Consider the following 19,335-nt stretch of genomic DNA (forward strand, 5'->3'; position numbering starts at 1 on the left):
AGCCACCATCTTGAGTTGCTGCTTATACAGGTGGCCTCCATGTCAAAGGGCCCCTCACTCAAATACAGTAGCCAGGGTATAACTTTCTGTGATCAACACTCCCAACACTCTGTGGACACTATTTCTGAAAAACCTGCAATTAAAAATTAAACATAAAATGTGTCGTTAGCTAAGTAACAGTATCTCTCAGGATATTCTTAAGAGGGATATACTATATTATTAGAAACTTTTTTCATAAGAAGTAAATGTGAATTAAGGATTAAAAAAGATTGGGAGGCAATTGAGAATTTCAAGACAAGAATCTTAACACTGGCTTTCAATTGCACAAATAATTAGCACATTATTTAACGCAAGGAGGGGTTATAGTCTGACTTTGTTTCATAAGATTTCTTTCCCTCAGTTCTGAAAGGTCAGAATTTGATACTGCAGGCTATGGCTACTCCTAGCCTGATACTTCCAAGGACAGTACTCACATTGCATAGTTTTGGCTTTTTTCAACAAAGATGATTCATTACATATACAAATCTATAAATTTCATAAGAATTTTCATTTGTATAAATTTTCAAGTCAAAATAACTGAGACATTCGTATGTCTAGATTTTTTGTTGTTGTTTAGAATATGTACCATACACATATTGGGAATTCTGGTGAAATTTTTTTGATTATTTTTCTGTCATTCCATTGCCTGACTCCCTCAAAACTGGATGGTTACCATCAGAAGAACGTAAAAGGTAACCATCATTTACTTAATGACTTGAGAATATGACAGTGCATCATTTCATTTACTTGATATAAGCCCCTCTTCTCCCTTCTCTATCTCACTAAAATAATCAAGTAGTAAGTTGAATAGGTGCTATATTGTGATGATCATTTCAGAAGCTATACAAATATGAAATCATTATACTATTATACTGTACACCTGAAACTAATATATTATATGTCAATTATACTTCAATTTAAAAAAAATAAACATTAATACTTATGGGTCACTTATTACACATCAAGCACTTAAGTGTTTTACATTCACTCATTCATGTAATCCCTGTGACAGCATTATGAGGTAGGTGCTATTAGTATCCCCATTTTACGGATGAAAAAAGTTAAGGACAGAAAAGTCACTTGACCAAAATCTCTCACAGTGTGGCTGGCTGCATAAACCTTGAGTGTCTGTCCCCAGATTTCTGTATTATTAAGCACAATTTGTGTTGATGGAAACTTTATAAAACAGCAGACTAAAATTTCAGAATAATGTGCAATTATATAGCAATATATTTTAAAATGCCCTAATTTCTCATGCTTCGTCACAAATCTATTACTGCTGCTAAAATACTACAATCCTATTTCAAACAAAGGACATAAACACAGATCACTGATTAGAATTGCCTGTTATGTCATAAGGAGACAAGAATGGCCCCAGAAAGCTTTCACTTTCCAGGAAAAAGAGCAGAAGTAATCCCTGAGCATATTAATGGGATTTTATTAGGGGATTAACAGATTCCTTTTTGGTTATAGAGATCTATCAGAACTAGAAGATTTTTAAAAGAAGTAAGGTTAACCTCAATGAGAAAACATCTGATACCATGTTCATGAATTTAAAAGCATAACCTTTTCACACTCCCTTTCTCACAAATATGGCCACAGACAAATCATAGTTAGGATCTGTTATAGCTGCTTGGATTTTTATTACAATGACTAAAGTGGCAGAAATAAAACTAAAACATAGGAGAGGCAACTGTTTCTTTCTTCTCTATGTACTTTAAAATATCAGTTCTAATGGGGAAAAATAATTCTTAACTATGACTCAAAACTATTCTGTTTCATTGGTTGGTATGGTACTATTTCCTAACTATCACTGAATACATACATACATACATACATATGTACATATACATTTAATATATATTTGAATTTCTATGCCACTTTGTTGTGAAAGTTCTGCTTCAAGATAACAAACAAATCTCACTATGATCCTGACTCTGTACAAATTACTAAGTCTTCTGAGATCCCTAATTCTTAATTGAAGAAATTCTGATTTTGACAACTATGGAAACACATAAGAAAAGAAAATGTGTTTCTTATTCAAAAGAGAGAAAGAAGAGTAAAAAGAGAAAAAGTGCTTTATGCCTCCAAAATTCTGAAAGCAGACCTAAAGAGACATGCTTTTAAACACAAGAGACAACTGAAGACTTCACTTTATGGCAGGTAGCACACTTTTGGAAACTGTTAGGCAGAGAAATGTCACAATTTCAATAAAAATTCAAGAAGTGCTTGACAATTTGCAGAAACACAACTCATGAAAACTGGGATGTTTCAGAATATATCCCAGGTTTTTATGGTGATATTGGGATGACAAAACACAACTGTTCCAGGTCTCAAGAAGGCTGAATGGACATATCAACTCTTTCTCTATGTTCTTGCAAAACCAAATTTCAAATCTCAGTAATCGATCTATGATAATTACAAATCTATCCCACAGACCCAATGGATGCTTCTCCACTCTTTAGCTTTTGATGCATCTTCATAGTTATTTTGTAAACACAAGGCAACATTCTGAAACTACATTAAATACTAGTATTTCAACAACAAAAGAGACATTAATCAAAATAAAGAGGCACCCTATTGATGGGGAAAAAATCTTTGCACTCCATACAACTGATAAGGGACCCATCACACACACAAAGAACTCACAAGACTCAACAACAAAGTAAACATTCCAGTCAATAAATGGGCAAAAGAACGTAAAAGACAATTCTCCAAAGAGGAAATGCAAATGGCCAACAGGAATATGAAAAAATGTTCAATATTCCTTATAATCAGGAAAAAGCTAATCAAAACCACAATGAAATACCACCTTACACCAGTAAGAATGGCACATATCTAAAAGACTAGCAACAACAAATGTTGGCGAGGATGTGGTGAAAAAGGAACTCTCCTACATTGCTGGTGGGAATGCAAAAATGTGTTTTCTTCTGTCAAATACAAGGGAAAAAAACATGACATACCATATTCAATATCTGTGCATTTAGGAAAGGGGAGAAACAAGCAGTTAGCTAGTTAGAGAGAAGGTCCTTCTTAGCACTCCATACTGGTCATTTCTGCAGTGCCAGTTTCCAAATGCCTCCTCCACGCTTGTTATTCAGTCAATTCTCTTCTAAGTGTGTGGCCCAATCTTAAACAAGGTATGTAGTGGAAGCCTTTTCTTTAACTGGTAAGAAATAAATGAGGGAGCAGAATTTATATCCCTGCTCAGAGAAAAGATAGCAGTGAAGCTCTTAAAAGTAGGAGACTGGAAAAAGAGGTGACAAATTACATCATACATTTGGATACTTTGAATTGATGCTATACTATGTTATCAAATCAGTTTGATTCCAGTCATTGTTCATTAAATACTTAGTGTATGCTCATAGGATAATCAGATAGCTTTTGAGGTGAAGTTACGCATAAGTCAAGAGTGTGGCCAGGATAGATGAGAGAGAAAGCTGATGTGAAAGAGGGTGGAGGCCTGTGTTTGTAGGCTGGTGTTCCACGGTGGTGAGCCCCACTCAACAGTTTTATTAAAACAACACATAACTAGATAACAAAGGCCAGTGATAGTCATTTTATCCACACAGCCACTGTTCTCAGTCCTGCTTTCTATCTGCCCTTCTTTGCTGTCATTAACAAAGAAATCACAAAAACTGACAGGAGTCTACTAAAGGAAAAGTTAATGTTTGTATGTTAAGACCTATTAAAAAGAAAGGGGAAGTAGAGAATATACTTAATCTGCTTGCCAGTATTTGTATTACTGACAAGCCTGCTTTCTTATTCAAGCATCTTTAATCCTCTAATGCCCAGACCCTTTCAAGGTAAAAGCATATCCTTCACAGAAAGAAAAAAATGTATTTCAGAAAGTCAATGGGACCCAATGAATAGATTTTATTTGTAGTTAAACAAGGTAAACAACACAAAATTTAGTTTCACAGATTCTAATGTATTGGGGTTTTTTCAGAGGTCCTAATTATTCTTGATGTGGAATATCCTCAGTCTATATTTAGCTCTGAAAATGGTTCACTGTTTGAACGTGGGCAAGACAACAGCCAGTGACATTTCCTGCTTTGTAAAGGATTTGAAGATTTTAAATAAAAGGTGCTTTAAAAACTCAATACAGTGATATCAAAGTTTTTTTTTTCTCTAATAACACTTAAATGGATAAGGAAGAATGAAACGGAATCCCTGAGGTAATGAAAGGAGAATTCACTTATGTATGATGAAATGCAGTTAAATCAAGATTGGCTTTATCAGGTCTCAGGATCTGTCATAATCAACCATATCCAGGCTGAAATCCAACTGAGGCACTATGCCAATAACCATTCTGTTTATGAGTACTTCTATCAACATTTGCTAACTGTCAGAACAGTTTGAATACCCATAAAACCAAAATATGGAATCTATCGTCTATTAATACACTTCTTAATTCACATAAGAAATGTGTATATGATAAAATACATTCACCTACAAATAACAAAAAAAAATTGGATTCAGATGGTTAAAAAGCAAAGAAGTGTTATTATCTCCTATCAACTAAGACAGAGCCACTCAGAGGCTTACCCAGAACATCAAAATTCATTGTTTTAGGCCTCCCCCGTGGCGCAGGTAGTTGAGCGCCATGCTATGAAGCTGTCTGCAGCCTCTGCAGTGCAGGTTGGATTCCTGGCTGGCCAGGGAGATACCCACATGGCCCAGCAGACCTCTCCTGCCTTGCCTGCTGCTCTCCTCAGCAGTGTCTTCAGTCTGTCTTCCTGTTCTGCTGTACACTTTGTCTCTGGTGAATTCTCTCACCCTCCCGCACCTCTGGCCTGTACCCCAGTTTTTGTATAAATAAATAAATCTTTAAAAAAAATTTTTTAAAAATTCATTGTTCTAGTCTCCCATGCTCCGGGCATCATTGTAACTACCACAGCGACACCATGTGAAGGATGGCTGCTGAGTCCAGACACCACATGTATATTCAACAAATTCCAACTAAAAACTGATGTTCTCATCCCTATGAATTACATGTTGGCAAAAAAACTACTTTCTTCAGGTTTGGAGCAGATTTTCCCTCATATACCAAAAGTGGGTCACATGCCATTTTCTAAACTACCCACGGGGTGAAGAATGGAACTAATCAATGTGTTCCAAAGGCCGCCATCTCACAGGGAAGGGAGGATGTACTACCAAGAGGGAAGAGAATAGACTAAGAACAGGCAAAGGACTAGGGTGCACTAGAGTTTTATATTTGCCTTTTAATTAAAGTGTGGCATCCACTGTCAACTATAACTAGGAAAGTGGTAAATATATAACAAAAAAAGATGAATGTTCTAAAAGAGTAAATCATTAGAAAAGAGTGGCATGCTATTTTTAAGAAGACTATCATATGTGGATTATGTATGCCACATTTAAAAACTAATTATTAAAAAGCATAGTTGGAGAACAACTGGCAAAACTGAATAGCCTTTCTCTAAACCTTTGTGCTAAGACTGACTTCTTAAATAAAAGCCTTTTCTTGATCAGAGATGCCAGCAATTAAAATATATTTGGCAGCTATGATTCCCTAGTATGAAATGATGATCAAATGTAGTTTTCTTTACTCACAGCCAGAATCAAAACAAAATATTCACCTGAATACCCTAGTCAATAGAAGATCAAATAGAACTACAATTCATGAATTGACAAAATGTTCTCTCAGTTAGTGCTTTTGGTATCTTATATAAAACATTAAAGATAAAATGTCAAAGAATCTTTACAGGTTAATGGAAAAAAGACAGAGATTTCAACTTCATAAAAGAAAATAAAGTATACTCTATATTTCTGTAACTCTCATTATATACCTTTGTTTTTACCAGAACAGGATTTTCTGCAAAGGAGGAAACTTGAATAGTAAAGGGGCATTTTTATGCCATAGCAGTCTGCATTCCATAAATCAAGAAGAAACAATATAAGCAGATCTGTTATATTTGCTTAATAATCCCCACAACCTTTTATCTCTATCCTAGCCCCTTTGTTTATGTCCCCTATAATAGTTATCTCAGCTAAGTAATTACACAGTAAGTCTGAAATCCCAGGTTTCCAGTACTTCTCAGGTAGTTCATTCATACCCACAGCTTTATCTAGCAATCTAATAACATGAAGTTCCATATCTGTCTTTCAGACATGTCATATATGCCCCAGACCTTCCTCCCGGACATTCACTTGATTGGGCAGGTGTTTTAATAAACCCAAAATTGAACTCATTGTCTTCTTGTCTCCAAAATCTGTTTCCTCTCTAGACAACTAGGTAGACTGTCTAAACTCCAAACTTTGGAGCTAATCTTTCTCCCCTGACTTTCATAATCCATCCTGACCCTAAAATATTCCCCCTCCTAGAAGCCCACCTAGATCTGTAGTGCATCTCTCCTTTACCACCTACACTACAAATGCTAAGTGAAGGCAGTTACCAGAATCTGCCTAGACCAGTACCACCCAGTCCTTACTCATCTTGTTCATGCAAACTCCTGTTCCCACTCAACCATCATGCTTTTTATTCTACTCAGAGAGTGAGCTTTCCAAAGTACAAATCTGAGTGCATCATTCTGAACTCCAAAATTTTTGATTGCTCCCATCCCCTACGAAATAAAAACTCAGAAAGAGCTTAAGGATAAGTAATTCATGTACAGGGTGAATTACTTATACTCCTTACTTATATACTTGTAAGCCTGGAAAATATATCCATCTCACTATCTCTCCCCAACATTCTCATTTTTTCAGCTAAAACCTTCCCTCCTCTGTGCAGCCTTTTCTGATTACCCTGGGTCAAATTAGAACTTCACTTGGTTCCCATCAACTTCATTACATTTAAGGTTATCACTTTAAATTGTAATTTGCATGACTGTAAGTTGTAAATTGTTTAAATGGCTTTCCATTACAGAAAGTAAACTATCTGAGAGTACAGTTAGTGCAGGCCCATCTTTGATCTTCAACAACCAACATAATACTTGACAATTGGTAGGTTTAATAAGTGTGCAATAAATAGCACAAGTAAATTACAGTAATCAAAAAGAACTGAAAAAGTTTTAAAGTGAAGGAGTCTTCCTGTGACAGCAGCTCTTCTTCTTATGAACCAAGGGGGCTAGGAATAAACTTATGATCACTCAGGCAACGTTGATGAATCCGGAATTGGCTCTGCTAGAGCCAACCAAAAGCCATTTACTCACTACAATCACCCTATCCCTCCAAGTCCTATTTTAAGAGTAAATATAGAACAAAAGAATACAATGGAATTGATTTTCAGAGCAGAACAATGGGAACTTTATTACTTTTCTTTCCATCAGTCAGTTGCAATAATAGCCTACCTTTGGCAAAAATCGAAATACAGTAACATAACACAAAATTGAGAATTTGAGAAGTACAATGATGGAAGAAACTTCATGAAGTCATTCAGACCTCCAGGTTAGATGACCTCATAAATGGAACTCACTATCATCTTAAAAGATGGTCAGTAAAGGTGTTTGATAAATCCCTAACCCCTGTGCCAGTATTTAACAGTCTCATAAGTCAGTGTAATATTCTTCCTAATTTCTAGAACAGTGTAGTCCTAGTAAAAATTAATAAGAAATTGACTTTATTTTCTTAAAGTCACTCTTCAGCCCTCTCTGTCTTGGATTAAGAGTTCTATATACACTTTGTAATAAAAACAGCAATAATAAAGAGCTCTAGTGAGTTTACAGTAGATAAATTTTGGTTGTGATGTCCTCATTCAGTCCTCATGACATCCTTATGAAATAACTATCATTAGTCTCATCTTACAGATGGATTTAGGTTCATTAAGGAATGGACACAAGGATGCCCAGCTGGGAAGTGGCAGTAACCCTTAGAATATGACCTAGCTGACTCTAGAATCCTCTGGGTCATGATGCTTTTCTCTCTGTGGTGTACTTTCTCTATCCACTATTATGCATCCTCTCTAATTTCTACATGCCTCACAGAATTGGAGAATTTAATGAGTTTCATATGTTTTGTCTCTTGTGTTTTCACTACATTATCAAATTGATTTTTTAATAACATTACATTAGATGGAATTGTTTTGCCAACTTCATTGTTTTCCCTGTACCCAAAAATAAAAACTCAGGTTTTCATCTTCATCATTGTATTTATGTATATAAATTATGTATAAATGTGTACATACAATATAAAATCTCACATACACAAATAATAGCATCTGGCGTGTGTGTGACCTATATTTCTGAAATATATTTATTTCATTTATTTTTTAAATGAGCTAATATTAATCACATTAAGAAAGCATTAAGAATAATGCAAATCTCTATCAACCTGAAATGGCTGTGCTGATGTTACAGAACTAAGAATACTGTCATAACAAGTATTCTGCTATAACTAGTACTGTTATTAATATTAGTAACTAATAACTAATAATGTTAATAACTAACATTTTTAATACTACAAATTAAGTACTGTGCTAAGCACTTTTAAAACATTGATAAGTACTAATTTGTAAGGTGAAAAATGTAAAGCATTTGTCAGAAGCAATTAGACAATGTGATGCGCCAGCTAGCCATAACTTTTGGCTGCTGGAAGGGTCTCCTGACACTAAATTTCCTATATTTCAATGTTTGACCACAGACTATGCTCCAATAATTTTATTCACAGTTTATTTTCATTCTATTTGGAATTCAATATTTACTTTCATGTTTTCTAAAATACTGAAAACTGAAAGTTCTATACATAAATCACAACAAGTTATCATTGTATCATTTTGGCAATGATGTTTGTTATATATTACCTGTGCCATACAGAACTGTCCCTTTTTTTTTAAAAGATTTTATTTATTTATTTATTTATATATACAAGCACTGGGTACAGTCAGAAGCGCGGGAGGGTGAGAGAATTCACCAGAGCCAGAGCGGGAGCAGAACAGGCAGACTGACGATATACTGCTGAGGGGAGCAGCAGGCAGCAGGAGAGATCTGTGTGCGATGTGGGACCCTCGCCCGGTGGCCAGGGATCGAACTGGCGCTGCAGAGGCTGCAGGCAGCTTCACAGCCCAGAGCTCAACCACTGCGCCACAAGGGAAGCCCAGAACTGTCCCTTTAACATGTAAGTCATATAGTAATAAGGCTTGAAACCGGGCCAACAGATGGCTGGATTTTCAAAATTGACTGAGCCTCAGCTGCCACTTTGTGTAAGGCTCCTTAAGAATAGCTGATACATCACTTAAAGTACAGTGAGTTATCACTAAGATTAATCTCAGCTACTTATCCTGAAGCTTCCCTAACTCAAGCAGATGTAAAGAAATTAACTGAGATTTCCAATTATCAGTTGCTTTTCACTTTTACTAGGGGCAAATAGTGTAATTTTCAACACTTTCATTTTAGAAGACAAGTTTCATCAAAGAAACATTTAAAAAGAGGGCAGTTAGATTACAAAAAGAAACAAGATTGGCATTTGAAATAGTCTATTAACATGTCAGAGGTTCTGCTTTTTCAAGAATATTGTGCTTTCTAGATAGAAGGGTGAGTTGCACGAATCCATCAGAGTCGGTTTTCTGCTTTTATCTCACTATAGGACACATAAGAGCAAATCATTTGAATGACAAGTTACATAGTCACTCAATTTCTGTGTCATAAAGTAAATAATGAAATACACTGTACTCAGCTGTTACTAAATTACTTGACAATTTTGAACAGAGAAAACTTCCAAATGCTTAAAGTTTTCATGTGAAAAAAACCTCATACTTTCCTCTTCTAACATACTTGAAACAGATTTGCCTATTTTTTAATAATTTTTGTGCTGAATTAACATTATAACATTATGTAAGTTTCAGGTATACTTCTAACATACTTGAAACAGATTTGCCTATTTTTTTTATAATTTTTGTGCTGAATTAACATTATAACATTATGTAAGTTTCAGGTATACATCATTATAAATCAACATCTCTATATACTATATTAAGTTCATCACTAAAATCCAATTCTATCCTTGGTCTAAGTAGAGATGACATTTTCTTATTCCCCTGTAAGCCCGTACAAAAGAAAACAAGACCAATTTTTTGGTCCTGCATACAACCGAAGAGACTTTCCTATATAACAGAATGTCAACTTCACATACTGATGATGTTTTAAATGAGATCTGTTACTCTAAGTCTGGAGTATTTTTGCAATTGCTACATTTTTATCATAGAATGCTTAAGTGGAAATTAAAGAGGGAGAGAGAAAAATAGTTAAAAGAATAATCAGACCAATTTATATTTTATATACAGATTGCTGAGTAGCCATTAAAGGTAATTTGTTAGAAGAAAAGGTTGGAAATATTGATGAAAATTAGGTTGGAAAGTTATCAGAGGATTAAATTTTTTTATGTTTTCCTTGGACTCAGGAACTAAAGCAGAAGTTTTTAACTGTTTTGGATTCAGCACTCATTTACACTCTTAAAACCTACCAACAATTGGGGCCTCTCCAGTGGTGCAGCGGGTTTAGCGCCGTGCTGTGAAGCTGTCCACAGCCTCTGCAGTGAGGGTTCAATCCCCGCCAGCTGGTGAGAAAGACCTCTCCTGTCACACCTGCTGCTCACCTCAGCGGTGCTTCTGCCTGTTCTGATCCCAGCTCTGTCTTTGGTGAATCATCTCACCCTCCCGTGCCTCTGATCTGTACCCCAGCTCGTGTATAAAAATAAATAAATCTTTAAAAAAAATACCAACAATTGGGCCTCCCCGGTGGCGCAGCAGTTGAGCGCTGGGTTGCGAAGCTACCTGCAGCCTCTGCAGCGCTGGTTCAATCCCCGGCTGCTCCCCGGCCACCAGAGGAGGGTCCCGCATGGCGCGCAGACCTCTCCTGCCGCCCGCTGCTCCCCTCAGCAGTGTACTTCGGTCCTTCTGCCTGCTCTGCTCCCCGCTCTGGCTCTGGTGAATTCTCTCACCCTCCTGTGCTTCTGACTGTACCCAGTGCTTGTATAAATAAATAAAAATAAATCTTTAAAAAAAAAATACCAACAATCTCTTCCAACTAAGAGCTTTTATTTATGTGGGTTATATTACAAATATTTACCACAATAGAAATTAAAACATAGTTTGGAAATTATCAATTTCAAGGCTTTTGTTTATGTGGGTTATATTACAAATATTTACCACATTAGAAATTAAAACATAGTTTGGAAATTAATAATTTCAAGAATAAAGTGATTAAATGTTATCTTAACTAGTGCATCAAAAATATAGCTATATTTTAATTATAGCTATATTGCATTATTTTTGCAATTTTCTTTAATGTCTCATTTAATAAAAGCATCTTTATCCTCATATCTGATTCTGCATTAAATTTGTTGCAGTTTGTTATTTCATAAAAAGTCCAGGAAGAAAATCCAGCCTCACAGTGAAAAATCATCAAAAAAGGGAGGATAATAGTCTTTTTCAGATTACTATAGATATTCCTCTTTGATATTATGCCAAAACTCAACAAGTTAGAATTTCTTAAAATTTTGTGCAATGTAGAATCTTAAAATGTTATCAATGAACCTTTCATATTCTTTACAGTCAAAGCACCTGGTCTATCTTGAACTTATTATTTTTTTTTTTTGTAGGACCCTCGGTGGCGGCTGGGGAACGAACCGGCACTGCAGAGGCTGCAGGTAGCTTCGCAACCCAGCGCTCAACCACTGCGCCACCAGGGGAGGCCCTAAACTTATTTTTTAATTGCATAACTTCTTCTTGGGGTCACACTAGCTTACAACCCTGTATATGATTTAGCAGCATAAGTTCACCTTCTTCAGATGTATGTTACCACACTATCTCCACCACCAAACCACCATTATTCTCCACCATAATCCCAATAGATTACCTTTGTAACAACACTCATCTGTCATTTAAAAAATAGTGAATCACTAAATTATGCATATTTCCATATTTGACATATTTCATTATACAAAATTAAAAAAAAACATTTATTATTATTATTACCTCAACTTCCTAGCAAAGTCTTTATGTACTAATTACAAAGGTGCACAAGTAAACTTTTCAGGTGATGGAAATGTCAGTATCTTGATAATGATTTCACAGGTATATATAGATGTTAAAAATTAATCAAGTTATACACTTTAAATATGTGTAGGTTTTGTATATAAGTTTATACCTCAATATAAAATAATGTAAAAATGGATAATGTGATGGATAAAAACTAGGAAAATAGTGTCCATAAGTGTAGCCTTGTAAATTATTATAATACTGAATTACAAGGTAAGCACAGTGCAATTCATTTTCCTATAGAAAACACAAATGATTCACATGAGAAAAACAGACATTCAAGCACTTTTCTATTACCAATACTCACTCTCCACTAAGAAGACCTTTAAGTAGGCATACAGCTTTTAAGCAATACAAACATCTTCAAATCAAACATTTTAAAGATATATTATTCATCACTAGTCTGACACAGGATCAAATTTAAGGCTTCTAGGAAGCTCAAAGATTTTTGTCTCTGCTATCTTTCATCCAATGCTGAAAAACTGTCAACTTCCATTTCCTTCCACCTCTTCCTGGCATATCAATCACTGACAGTATTACCTTCCATACGGAAGACTTCCATGTCTACATATTAAAATTGGGCAAGATTCAGGAAAGGGCAGCTCAATGCTTTTGGAACTCTGTCCTGGCCCTTACAGACAAAAGAGCACTGAAGATTAGAACACTAAAGTCAGAGTTCAGGGTCTCTTCTGATACAACCCAAAAAGTTCTTTCTTTCCAGCTGAATCACCATCTAGATATGACACTGGAAATCCCTGGCTAGACCATGACAAATCTTTTTTTATATATATATTTTTTATTTTATATATTCTTTACATCATTTTTTATTTTTGCACAATGTATGATTTTTCATCTTGGTTATAGTCCCATACAATTCCCACCCCCCCTTATTTTGACCATAATCCCTCCTATCCCCCTACACACACCCCATAGTGTGTCTCTGGCTTATAGTTGCTTGTTGATTTTTACTTTATTATAATTAGTCTTTCTCCTGGTCCCTTATTTAGGTTTTCTAAATTCCTGCTGTGAGTGAGACCATCCAGTATTTTTCTTTTTCTTTCTGGCTTATTTCTCTGAGCATGATCCCTTCCAGCTCCATCCATGTTGTTGCAAATTGCATGAGTATATACACAATGGAATACTACTCAGCAATCAAAAAAAGATAAACCCATGACAAATCTTTTAAGACTTATAGGACTGATATAAGGTATCTAGGTCTCCTAATGGTGACTCTCAAAAAGGAGGGACATCTGGTTAGAGTAATTTATTGATTCAAATTACTCAGCATTTTCCATGTTGTTTCAGCCCATAGAGTCTGAGTAGATACCTTGTTGGTCTGGCACATGATACAGACTTAACTGATAATACTGGTAGCTATGATGACTGTAACTTACCTGACTATGGCCTTTTCTGTCTTCCATAACCATATCTATGCAGGCCTGTATGTTTCCATTTGAGCTTATGTTTGGCCCAACACTAATTCCCTCATCACCTTGTGCTACAGTTTGGAGCCAATTGAAGGGTTATATACTTCAGGATTCAATCCTGAATCATTTTGTCAAGTATTCCAACTTTATCTTCCTTCTTTTTATCCTACAATCATTCTACTCCACCTCCCCTACCAGATATTAACTTCCTCATTATGTAAGACTATGTCTATCACCTTTCCTACCTCCATCTCCAACTCCTCATATACCCAAACCTAGCAAGCTCCCCCTCTGCAGCTTCCTCAGCTAACTAGACTACAGGTTCAATCAAGGCATCTTCAGTCACTAATACTAATGTCACACTGGCTTCCAACACATTGCTTACCTTACCCTACAAATCATATCTATCGTTCCAGGCAAGTGTCCTTTCTCTACTATCCATCTGTCTATTCCTCATCTCATCCTATTATTCTGAGCTCTGTGACGCCTCACCTCCATACTCTCCCCAAAGGTAAAAGTATATGTATCTATCATTTTGTCCTATCAAAGTCCATTATTAATATATATTATGTATTCATCTATTCCTCCTCTCTCTCCATCTCTCAGACATAGTCTTAGCTGCCCATAAGAGTGCCTTTTATGTCACTCTTATGCACTATATCTTATACTTCCCTGTTTTCCATGATAGCTAAGAGAGAGGTACACACATTATATACACTCAATACTTTCATAAAATTAGTGACATACAATTATTACACCCTAAAATTTGAGATTTCCAGAAAATCATTGCTTCCAGCTCTGCTTACAGAAGTTATAAAGAAATACACTGGTCTGCAGAAAAATAAAATAAAACAACCTTCTATACCTTTCCAAATTCCCAACTGCCTTCTGTAAGATATGTCTGACAGTTGAAAGTAAACCAGTCTTTGCAAGCACTAAATTGCTCATCAATCTTACAAAGGGTGTCATTTAGTCAATTACTTTCCCTAAGGAAATATAAATGGAATATAGCTTCTGGAGAAAAATTAATTCACCCAACTTCAGTAAGGAGCTTATAAAGAATAACTTTCACCACTCTAGGATATCTGAACCATATTTCATTCCTGGTTTTACCAGGAATAACAGGTTTTGTACTTTTTATTTGATTTAAGCTGATTGGTGCAGTTAAATGTATATGGAATTGTAGCCTAATAATAAGTGGGCATAATACCACCCAACTTTTGAATATGAGAGAACTAAAATGTAGTGCCTTTTCTTGTATCTGAAAATACAAATATTGCCTCCATATCCTATCAAACTCTTCTAAGGTGGCTTATTAAGAAAATATGAAAAAGAACCATGTCAGTGAAAAACTTGGAAACTAAGTGTATAGTCATTGAAATTTAAAAACAAATCCCCTAAATGATGTAATTGAGAAAGCTGAAAAGAAAATCAGGGATTTGTAGTCTAGCACTTTCTAAAAATGCACCATTAACAAATTAAGACATAGGAAATAGGCAAATAAAATAAACTCTCTCCCCAGAAAAATTCACATATGTACCCACATATAAAGTTTTATAAACAACTTCAGAAGGTCCCTAGAGTCCCTGATGCCCCATTTCTACCCTGGAATTCTCAATACAAAACATCTTAAGATCTGACATCATTCCCACTCTATTAATATGTATAGTAAATACTAAATTTGAGTTAAGGTCAAATCAAAGAGAAGGCAAACCAATGTAAGCCAATTAAATCTGATAAAAAAAGGTTTTTTTAAAAATAATATTAAAGGGTTGATATGGGGATATAAAATTGGTAGAATTTGAAAGAACCCAAATTGCTCTAGAAAAGGCTAAGAAATAAAGAAGCTTGAGGGAGAGCTAGAGAATTGACTAAATAAGGAGAATTTTAAAGACTAAGCTGGAAAAGAGCAGTAAGAAAAAATCTAGTGCCTGAATTATAGTAATTTGGGGCGAGCTGAACAGAGTTATCTAACAGCAGTACAGGAGACATGGCGTAAGCTGTATAGTGCTAGTCCACTGATACCTTCAGTAAAATCTACATGTTGTTCATTTTTTTGTTCTTTTTTTTTAATAGGTGTGGGAAAGGCAATGAATTACTGAGTTCTTTAAGGCTGACCTCAAGTAATTATAGAGAAGATATGGAAAGTTAGCCAAAATCTATATTATACAAGGATTTAAATTTGCCTTTACAAGGAACCTAAACAGAAATGCCTCGTCTGCCTCAAAATTTTGCTGAAAGACAGCTCTTCTTATAAAGATTCTGAAAAAAAAAAATAAAATCTTCCTTAAAATAAACTTGAAATGTTTCAGAACATAAATTTCAAATGCATTCTGAATGTCTTCTGTTCAAGATGGCTAAGATATTTGGAAGATAAAATGATGACTTCTCTGAAGATCTCTAGAGAGAAAATGGAAATGAAGTGTTTGCTGGATATTTTTCAAATGCTTTAATAAACTTCAGTATTAAGATTCTTTTGTGATGTACATTTCCATAGGTTTTCTTCAAGCTGATGTGGAGAGAAATAATCTTGTTTGAAGACCTTGAAATATTTAGATAAATGCATTTATGTTCTTTGAGTACTTTCAGGTTACTTCAATGGTATACAAATCAGGTTATCTTGAAGTTCACAATTTTATGAGAATTGTGCCTGGTTTGAAATTGTATATGTGAATCCTAACAAATCAGGCTCCTTTGAAATACATTCACATAGTAAATGGTGGGGAACAACCCTGTTTTGGTTTTTTAAATCTTCATTTAGTGTACATTTTCCACTTGGAAATATAATTGTGTGTAAGTCTGTCTCATCACCTGCCTTGTTCCTGATAGGATGGTGTAGGCATTTATGCATGAATCTTTCTTTCCCCTGTAAATATGTTTTCCTTATAGAAGAAACTGAAGGATAAGTTCTCAATCTTTGTAAGCCATGAACAGGTTTCTCTTCTCAGACTGAAACTTTCTGAACTGAGATATTCTATTCCTAAATAAAAGCAACAATTATGAAAATGCCTGGAGTAGAATGGTGTGGTCATGTAGGCTGTCACTGGAGAAAATGATTTCTTCTTATTCATGAAAATCAAACTAAAATGCATTATGAATCAACATTTTAAGTCTTAATTATATTGAAAGCACAAAAGTGTAAATGCTATAGGTACTAAAATTTTCATTGATAATATGAGTATTAATGTTTACAAAATTTTCAATGTATTATTGCCAACGCATAATAGTTAAGAAAATATGTTATTGAGAAAAACATCTACAACTAGTTTTAAATATCCGCCAAAATAAAATGATGTAAGGAAATCAAAAATAAAAATAATTTTTAAATGGCACTCACCAATCACAATGGAAGACTCACAGTGATAATAACCATTACTTTGTTTTTTCTTCAGCATGGAACAAAGATCTATACGATACACCATTTCTTCTCCAAATTTGTGACTGATAAATTTTTCATAAATTTCACGATCTATTTTTTTCAATCCCTTGAAATAACGAAATAAAATTATGTCAATCAGTCATTTTACCTAGGTAAGTTCTTATTCATATCACTTTTTTCAGAACCTGATGATACATGTTGATATACCTATTTGCCTACTAGCATTTGAAAACAGATTAACACAAAATTGTCATAAAGAAGTTTCAGTCTCTGTCTAGGATAATTAAAAAGAAAATCATTTAGAGCATTGATTTTGTATTTTGGCAGAATTCAGAACTTCATATACTCTAAGCTTCAGAAACAAAGTATATTAAGTTGGAATATAAATTATAAAGGATAGAGTAATCATCTTCAACAGAGAAATGGGTGTTTTTAAGTAACACAAATCTTAACATTTTATAATGTGAAAAATGTTCTATTAGGTGTACTCAATTTTAAATTCCTTGCATAAAGAATGAAAGACAATTAAGATTATTTGAATTGGAGCATAGGGATCCATGAATCCTCCAAGTACTTCTCTAACTGTCCCTCCCATTTTTCAGTGTGCTTTCACAACAGGAAGAGGGCTAGTTTCAGAAAAACCACAGTGGGATGCCTTAGTAGCTCTATAGTTTCCCAGAACATGGGAAAGAATATCTCGCCCACCCTTACTATACAATATGCCAGCACCCTGCTCAGTATCCCAAAACACAGTCAATATATTACAGGGCAAGCTTTCTGGCTTGACTAAGTGTGAACTTTTCCTTTTAATTTATATATTTTTTATATTTCTCTAGCAATACTTGTCATTTGCTAAAAATAAGAAAATATGAAGAATCTAGGGGAAAAAATGATTCATGACCTTACTATTTATTTAAGATACATTAAGGCTGTGTTATAGATCCTTTAGGTCTTTTTCAATACATATATATTATTTTCAGATCACACTTATATAAATCTTACCAAACTGTGATTAGAATACTTATTTCCCCCTTTTTTATTCACAAGAAATTTTACTGCAAAAATTTTTAGATATAAAAACAAAAACTTAAAATTAAATCACCCCAAACTGCTACTACTATAATTTTGATATATATTTTTCTTACGCAAAACAAACTACATTTTTCTCTTTGGAATGTGGCTGTTCCATGAGTAGCATTTAATAACCTGTTTTTTCTCAGTTAATATTTCATGTCCATTAGTAATATATAGATATATAAAATATTTTATGTCTCATAGTATACCATTTTTTAGCGATATCCTAATTTAGTCATCTCATCCTTTACTGGAGGGCAGTTAGATTGCTCTAAATTTCTTGCATTATATTTAATATGTTGTTGTTGATGTGTTTTTGTTCTATGTCCAAAATGAGCTCCTGATCTTTCCTAACTGCTCCACTCACAGACTTTTCCATCTCAGCTAACAGTAACTTTTAAAAGTGGCTAAGACTAAAAGCCTTGGGGTCATCCTTGATTGTTCTATTCTCTCAGTCCCACATCCAATCAAATTCTGTTGGCTCTATCTTCAAAACATACCCAGTTCTTCATTACCTTTGAGCAGCCTCTGTTTCTGTCTTTCACCAGAATTTTGCAAATGACCTCTTATTTTCCCACCCTCATCCCTCCTTCAGCCAGAGTGATGCTATAAAGTGACACATCATATCAGGTCATTCTGCTGCTCAATCCAGTGTCCTTATTTCTCTCAAAGGAAGGACCCAGTTCCCCAAACATTCTACAAAGTACTGCTTTGCCCGTTGCTGTGCTTCTTGGGTCTTGTCTCCTACTACTTTCTCTTTCATCCCCTCCAATCTCCTGACTTCACTGCTCTTCCTAGACATGACAAGCACAACCCCACCTCAAGCCTTTGATTTGCCTCTTGCACAACCCCACCTCAAAGCCTTTGATTTGCTTCTTGCCTTTTTTTTTTTCCCCTTTTTTTAGGAGTGATCTTCCCCCAGATATCTTCAAGGGCCATCTCGCATCTGCTTTCATACCTTGCCCAAACATTACTTTCTTAATAGGGTCTCACCTGATCACCCTCTTTTATTTGCACTTCTGCCCCAAGAGGTACTCCCAAATTCTCTCTACCCTTGTCTGTATAGATGTTTATGCAAATTCCTCCAAGGTATTTACTATCTTCAAATAAATTAGGTAATTAACATTTTATGATGTCTGTCATGATCTGTCTCCCTATTAGAATGTAAGTCCCACACAGGTAAGGATTTTGTTTGATTTTTATTCACTGAAATATCCCCAAAGCCTGGATAGTACTTGAAAAAGGGTACTGCTCAATAAATAACTGTCACAAATGTAGAGAAGGATAGTTTCCAGGAGAGAACAGTTGACATCAAATGATATTCATAATCCAGTAAGAATGAAACTGGGTGGATTTTTTTGCTTTGTTAAGTAGAACATCTCAAGAGAAACAGCAGAGCATAATGCTGTGGAGCAGTCGGAATA

At 35.0% G+C, this 19,335-nt stretch overlaps 1 protein-coding gene across 1 annotated transcript in view; it reads right to left on the reverse strand.

Moving 5' to 3' along the window:
• AKAP7 (A-kinase anchoring protein 7) overlaps nt 1-19,335 on the reverse strand; it is a gene marked incomplete at both ends in the record, with an annotated part of 100,641 nt that overhangs the window by 23,012 nt on the left and 58,294 nt on the right. Inside the window, one exon of the mRNA XM_084259562.1 lies at nt 16,796-16,943. Within this exon, the coding sequence (XP_084115688.1) occupies nt 16,796-16,943 (148 nt within the window). The remainder of the gene's footprint in view (nt 1-16,795; nt 16,944-19,335) is intronic.

The sequence above is a fragment of the Talpa europaea genome (assembly GCF_964194135.1).
Source record: "Talpa europaea genome assembly, chromosome: 2".
NCBI lineage: Eukaryota > Metazoa > Chordata > Mammalia > Eulipotyphla > Talpidae > Talpa > Talpa europaea.